At 42.9% G+C, this 7,708-nt stretch overlaps 1 protein-coding gene across 1 annotated transcript; it reads right to left on the minus strand.

Annotated features, from left to right (window-relative positions):
- Positions 1 to 5,444: 5,444 nt before the first annotated feature.
- LOC137560925 (uncharacterized) lies at positions 5,445 to 6,065 on the minus strand (the record flags this gene model as incomplete). Its single annotated transcript, XM_068272106.1, has 1 exon — positions 5,445 to 6,065. A coding segment is annotated over one exon (621 nt), but the record flags the coding sequence as incomplete, so codon positions are not given.
- Positions 6,066 to 7,708: the final 1,643 nt, after the last annotated feature.

Below are 7,708 nucleotides of genomic sequence, written 5' to 3' on the forward strand. Positions count from 1 at the left end.
TGATGAGCAGGGACCATGCTATGGTCTGCGAGTGGGTGCCCCTGGTTTGTCTGCTGAACAGGGCCCTCGATGCTTTGCTGGAACAGGGAGCGGCAGCCTTGGACCAGCAGGAGCGGCAAGCAGCTGCACAGTCCACCTCTGAGGGGGAGGAGGAGGAGGACTTGGTGGAGGTCCCTGACCTTGCTGCTGATGAGGGGGATCAGCACAGCGCAGCTGAGTTGGTGCGGGGGTGGAGAGAGGATGAGGCGGCAGAGGAGGAGGATGAGGAGGACAGCACTGCCGTCGATGTGCCAGCAGACATGGCCCGCCTCTTCCCAATGGCAGCGCACATGCTGACATGCCTGCGCAGGGACCCCAGGGTGATCCAGATGAAGCAGAGGGAGGACATCTGGATCAGCATGATGTTGGACCCGCGCCTCAAGGGGAAGTTGAGCCAGTTCCTGCCGCCTGCAGGAGGAGACCCAGCGCAACAAATAAGGAGCTTGCAGCAGGCCCTTGTTGAGCGCTCGGAAGAAGCCTTCCCCCAGCCTTCCACCCCCACTGTCCAGCCAGCACAGAGGCAGCAGCAGGTGCCTGCATCCAGCAGCAAGCGCCCCACAGACCTGCTGTCTCTCAGCCACGAGCTCTACAGGACTGTAGAGGCTCCGGCAGCAGTGACTAGAGAGGAGGTGCATGCAGCAGCATCCTCCTCCGGTCACAGCCAGCGCCTGACCCGCATGGTGGCTGACTACATGGGGTCCTACAGCGGGCTTGACAGCGATACCCCTGTTGATCCCATGGAGTATTGGGTCAAGCGCCTGGAGATCTGGAGCGAGCTGGCGCAGTACGCCCTGGAAGTGCTGTCCTGCCCCCCTTCCAGCGTGCTGTCCGAGCGCTGCTTCAGTGCAGCTGGTGGCGTGGTCACCGAGAAACGCTCACGTCTGTCTCACAAGTCTGTGGACAGACTGACGTTTCTCAAGATGAACCAGGCGTGGGTGGAAGGCGAGTTCCTGGCCCCTGTTGTCGGCGAGAGGGGGACATGAACTGGCTGCCGGAACTTGGAACCATCGTTAATGTGCCTTACCACCCTTTACCACCTCCTGGCTCCTGCTCACTAAGCCAGCCTGGTTCACTTTGACTATTACGTCGCCTGCAGCCACACATTTTACAACTACAGTGGGCTGCTGTGTACTGCCCTTCTGCTGTCTGTCTGTGTTTCCCACTGCCAGGATACACAGATTTACATTCTGCTGCCACTCTGCCACCAGCTATTACGTCAAAAAATAGCTATATATCTGTGTAATTTGTTTTACAAACAAAACCAAAAAACCATTAAAAAAAAAAAAAAGGTTTAATTTTTCAGAGGTGCCCGGGTTGAAAACTGTGTTGTCCCAGTTGTGTATTGGACACGATGTGGGCTGCACGACCGCTGTCTGGGACCTCCTGTTGTGTTTATTTACAGCCCTGGTATCACCCGCTAGGTACCAGGGCTATTATGTCACGCTGCCTGCCTGCTGCCACACTCACACTACTCCTCCATTCCTCCTGCTGCTGTCTGTCTGTGTTTCCCACTGCCAGGGTACACAGAATTACATTCTGCTGCCACTCTGCCACCAGCTATTACGTCAAACAATAGCTGCTCACATTACTCCTCCATTCCTCCTGCTGCTGCTGCTGTCGGTCTGTTTTTCACACTGCCAGGATACACAGAATTACATTCTGCTGCCACTCTGCCACCAGCTATTACGTCAAAAAATAGCTATATATCTGTGTAATTTGTTTTACAAACAAAACCAAAAAACCATAAAAAAAAAAAAAAAAAAAAGGTTTAATTTTTCAGAGGTGCCCGGGTTGAAAACTGTGTTGTCCCAGTTGTGTATTGGACACGATGTGGGCTGCACGACCGCTGTCTGGGACCTCCTGTTGTGTTTATTTACAGCCCTGGTATCACCCGCTAGGTACCAGGGCTATTATGTCACGCTGCCTGCCTGCTGCCACACTCACACTACTCCTCCATTCCTCCTGCTGCTGTCTGTCTGTGTTTCCCACTGCCAGGGTACACAGAATTACATTCTGCTGCCACTCTGCCACCAGCTATTACGTCAAACAATAGCTGCTCACATTACTCCTCCATTCCTCCTGCTGCTGCTGCTGTCGGTCTGTTTTTCACACTGCCAGGATACACAGAATTACATTCTGCTGCCACTCTGCCACCAGCTATTACGTCAAAAAATAGCTATATACCCGTGTAATTTGTTTTACAAACAAAACCAAAAAACCATAAAAAAAAAGGTTTAATTTTTCAGAGGTGCCCGGGTTGAAAACTGTGTTGTCCCAGTTGTGTATTGGACACGATGTGGGCTGCACGACCGCTGTCTGGGACCTCCTGTTGTGTTTATTTACAGCCCTGGTATCACCCGCTAGGTACCAGGGCTATTATGTCACGCTGCCTGCCTGCTGCCACACTCACACTACTCCTCCATTCCTCCTGCTGCTGCTGCTGCTGTCTGTCTGTGTTTCCCACTGCCAGGGTACACAGAATTACATTCTGCTGCCACTCTGCCACCAGCTATTACGTCAAACAATAGCTGCTCACATTACTCCTCCATTCCTCCTGCTGCTGCTGCTGTCGGTCTGTGTTTCCCACTGCCAGGGTACACAGAATTACATTCTGCTGCCACTCTGCCACCAGCTATTACGTCAAAAAATAGCTATATATCTGTGTAATTTGTTTTACAAACAAAACCAAAAAACCATAAAAAAAAAAAAGGTTTAATTTTTCAGAGGTGCCCGGGTTGAAAACGGTGTTGTCCCAGTTGTGTATTGGACACGATGTGGGCTGCACGACCGCTGTCTGGGACCTCCTGCCTGCTGTGTTTATTTACAGCCCTGGTATCACCGCTAGGTACCAGGGCTATTATGTCACGCTGCCTGCCTCATTGACTGCCTGCTGCCACACACTCATCCTCCTCCTCCTGCTGCTGAATTTACCTCCTGCTGTCTGTGTGTTTCCACTGCCAGGGAGCACATACAATGGCGCTTCCAACATGCGTGCGCCACCAGCTATTTGTTACGCTCAAAAATAGCTGCATTTCTTTAAAAAAAAATTGAAAAGAGAAATAAGTGAAGAAGAAGAAGACGATATAGAAAAAGAAGGAGAAGAAGATGAAGGAGAAGGAGAAGAAGAAGAAGAAGAAGATATAGAAGAAGAAGAAGAAGAAGATATAGAAGAAGAAGAAGAAGAAGAAGATATAGAAGAAGAAGAAGATATAGAAGAAGAAGAAGAAGAAGATAAGAAGAAGAAGAAGAAGAAGAAGAAGAAGAAGAAGAAGAAGAAGAAGAAGAAGAAGAAGAAGAAGAAGAAGATATAGAAGAAGAAGAAGAAGAAGATATAGAAGAAGAAGATATAGAAGAAGAAGATATAGAAGAAGAAGAAGAAGATATAGAAGAAGAAGAAGAAGAAGAAGAAGAAGAAGAAGATATAGAAGTAGAAGATATAGAAGAAGAAGAAGAAGAAGATATAGAAGAAGAAGAAGAAGAAGATATAGAAGAAGAAGATATAGAAGAAGAAGATATAGAAGAAGAAGATATAGAAGAAGAAGAAGATATAGAAGAAGAAGAAGAAGAAGATATAGAAGAGAAGAAGATATAGAAGAAGAAGAAGAAGAAGATATAGAAGAAGAAGATATAGAAGAAGAAGAAGAAGATATAGAAGAAGAAGAAGAAGATATAGAAGAAGAAGAAGAAGAAGAAGAAGAAGAAGAAGATATAGAAGAAGAAGAAGAAGAAGAAGAAGATATAGAAGAAGAAGAAGAAGAAGAGATATAGAAGAAGAAGAAGAAGAAGAAGATATAGAAGAAGAAGAAGAAGATATAGAAGAAGATATAGAAGAAGAAGAAGAAGAAGATATAGAAGAAGAAGAAGATATAGAAGAAGAAGAAGAAGAAGATATAGAAGAAGAAGAAGAGAAGATATAGAAGAAGAAGATATAGAAGAAGAAGAAGAAGAAGAAGATATAGAAGAAGAAGATATAGAAGAAGAAGAAGAAGAAGAAGAAGAAGAAGAAGAAGAATATAGAAGAAGAAGATATAGAAGAAGAAGAAGAAGAAGAAGATATAGAAGAAGAAGAAGAAGAAGATATAGAAGAAGAAGAAGAAGAAGATATAGAAGAAGAAGAAGAAGAAGAAGAAGATATAGAAGAAGAAGAAGAAGAAGATATAGAAGAAGAAGAAGAAGAAGATATAGAAGAAGAAGAAGAAGAAGATATAGAAGAAGAAGAAGAAGAAGAAGAAGATATAGAAGAAGAAGAAGAAGATATAGAAGAAGAAGAAGAAGAAGAAGATATAGAAGAAGAAGATATAGAAGAAGAAGATATAGAAGAAGAAGAAGAAGAAGATATAGAAGAAGAAGAAGAAGAAGATATAGAAGAAGAAGAAGAAGAAGATATAGAAGAAGAAGATATAGAAGAAGAAGAAGAAGAAGAAGATATAGAAGAAGAAGATATAGAAGAAGAAGAAGAAGAAGAAGAAGAAGAAGAAGAAGAAGAAGAAGAAGAAGAAGAAGAAGAAGATATAGAAGAAGAAGATATAGAAGAAGAAGAAGAAGAAGATATAGAAGAAGAAGAGAAGAAGAAGAAGAAGATATAGAAGAAGAAGAAGAAGAAGAAGAAGAAGAAGAAGAAAGAAGAAGAAGAAGAAGAAGAAGATATAGAAGAAGAAGAAGAAGAAGATATAGAAGAAGAAGAAGAAGAAGATATAGAAGAAGAAGATATAGAAGAAGAAGATATAGAAGAAGAAGAAGAAGATATAGAAGAAGAAGAAGAAGAAGAAGATATAGAAGAAGAAGAAGAAGATATAGAAGAAGAAGATATAGAAGAAGAAGAAGAAGAAGAAGAAGAAGAAGAAGAAGATATAGAAGAAGAAGAAGAAGAAGAAGATATAGAAGAAGAAGAAGAAGAAGAAGAAGAAGAAGAAGAAGAAGAAGAAGAAGATATAGAAGAAGAAGAAGAAGAAGAAGATATAGAAGAAGAAGAAGAAGATATAGAAGAAGAAGAAGAAGAAGATATAGAAGAAGAAGATATAGAGAAGAAGAAGAAGAAGAAGAAGAAGATATAGAAGAAGAAGAAGAAGAAGATATAGAAGAAGATATAGAAGAAGAAGAAGAAGAAGAAGAAGAAGAAGAAGAAGAAGATATAGAAGAAGATATAGAAGAAGAAGAAGATAAGAAGAAGATATAGAAGAAGAAGAAGAAGATATAGAAGAAGATATAGAAGAAGAAGAAGAAGATATAGAAGAAGATATAGAAGAAGAAGAAGAAGAAGAAGAAGAAGAAGAAGAAGAAGAAGAAGAAGAAGAAGAAGATATAGAAGAAGAAGAAGAAGAAGATATAGAAGAAGAAGAAGAAGAAGAAGAAGAAGAAGAAGAAGAAGAAGAAGAAGAAGATATAGAAGAAGAAGATATAGAAGAAGAAGAAGATATAGAAGAAGAAGAAGAAGAAGATATAGAAGAAGAAGATATAGAAGAAGAAGAAGAAGAAGAAGAAGAAGAAGAAGATATAGAAGAAGAAGAAGAAGAAGATATAGAAGAAGATATAGAAGAAGAAGAAGAAGAAGAAGAAGAAGATATAGAAGAAGATATAGAAGAAGAAGAAGAAGAAGAAGAAGAAGAAGAAGAAGAAGAAGAAGAAGAAGAAGAAGAAGAAGAAGAAGAAGAAGAAGAAGAAGAAGAAGAAGAAGAAGAAGAAGAAGAAGAAGAAGAAGAAGAAGAAGAAGAAGAAGAAGAAGAAGAAGAAGAAGAAGAAGAAGAAGAAGAAGAAGAAGAAGATATAGAAGAAGAAGAAGAAGATATAGAAGAAGATATAGAAGAAGAAGAAGAAGAAGAAGAAGAAGAAGAAGATATAGAAGAAGAAGAAGAAGAAGAAGATATAGAAGAAGAAGAAGAAGATATAGAAGAAGAAGAAGAAGAAGAAGAAGATATAGAAGAAGAAGAAGATATAGAAGAAGAAGAAGAAGAAGAAGATATAGAAGAAGAAGAAGATATAGAAGAAGAAGATATAGAAGAAGAAGAAGAAGAAGAAGAAGAAGAAGAAGAAGATATAGAAGAAGAAGAAGAAGAAGAAGAAGATATAGAAGAAGAAGAAGAAGAAGAAGAAGATATAGAAGAAGAAGATATAGAAGAAGAAGAAGAAGAAGAAGATATAGAAGAAGAAGAAGAAGAAGAAGATATAGAAGAAGAAGATATAGAAGAAGAAGAAGAAGAAGATATAGAAGAAGAAGATATTAGTGTTGGGCGAACACCTGGATGTTCGGGTTCGGGCCGAACAGGCCGAACATGGGCCAGATGTTCGGCATGTTCGGCCCGAACGCCGAACTCAATGGAAGTCAATGGGACCCCCGAACATGCCCCATTTTGGGGGCCCTATGGGGGTCGCAGGCATAAGAGGGGAGCATGCCCCGATCGCGGGGGGGTCGGAAATTCCCCCCACCCCCTCCGCTAGCGCTCCCCCCTCTGCCCGCTTCCCCATAAAAAAAGTTTGAGGCAAGTTAAATAGTACTTGGTGGCTGGCCTGGCACTGGCAGTGGAGTGAGGAGGAGGAGGAGTCCGAGTAGCAGAGTGACGCGTTGAGGCCGGGCAGCGGGCGGTTCAGCGGTAGTACCCTTGTGGTACTTCCGCCCTTTCTCTGACCTCACGTCCTCTACGTGATGACGCATACGAGGGTACGCGTGACGCGTACCCTCGTATGCAGAGGACGTGAGGTCAGAGAAAGGGCGGAAGTACCACAAGGGTACTACCGCTGAACCGCCCGCTGCCTGGCCTCAACGCGTCACTCTGCTACTCGGACTCCTCCTCCTCCTCACTCCACTGCCAGCGCCAGCCACCAAGTACTATTTAACTTGCCTTAAACTTTTGTATGGGGAAGCGGGCAGAGGGGGGAGCGCTAGCGGAGGGGGTGGGGGGAATTTCCGACCCCCCCCCCCCCCGCGATCGGGGCATGCTCCCCCCTTATGCCTGCGACCCCATAGGGGGGCTGTATTGCGGCATGTTCGGGTGAACAGGGGCCCTGTTCGGCGGCCATTCAGTAGTTCGGGACGAACCCGAACTTAAAAGGCCGAACACCATCAGGTGTTCGGCCGAACTCGAACATCACCCGAACAGGGTGATGTTCTGCAGAACCCGAACAGTGGCGAACACTGTTCGCCCAACACTAGAAGATATAGAAGAAGAAGAAGATATAGAAGAAGAAGATATAGAAGAAGAAGATATAGAAGAAGATATAGAAGAAGAAGAAGATATAGAAGAAGAAGAAGTATATACAGTACTGAACAAAATTCTGGACACAACTTCTCTTTCCACTTTTTTTTTTTTTTAAAGGAACATCCCCACATAATCACTTGCTGTTGTTACTTGGAAAAAAAGATGTTTCTTGCATCATTCACCCTCAAAACAAGTGTTGGAAGCTATTTAAGGCCAATTCGAATAGTCAGCTCGAATAATGAGCTCGAATACCGACTCGAATAGTGAGCTCGAAGTCCGAGGTCGAATCGAATAGTAAAAATTATTCGACTCGAATATTCGACTGACCTCGAATAATTTACTATTCGAATTCGACCAAACTCGAATTTTAAAAAGGGGTATTTGAGCACCACTGCTCCCGAAGGCTTCCGAAGCATCCCTTCGGCTCCGAAAGTGGCAGTATTTGACCAAACTGGTCGAATACTGCTACGGGGCAT

This window comes from Hyperolius riggenbachi, chromosome 1 (assembly GCF_040937935.1).
Source record: "Hyperolius riggenbachi isolate aHypRig1 chromosome 1, aHypRig1.pri, whole genome shotgun sequence".
Classification (NCBI taxonomy): Eukaryota; Metazoa; Chordata; class Amphibia; order Anura; family Hyperoliidae; genus Hyperolius; species Hyperolius riggenbachi.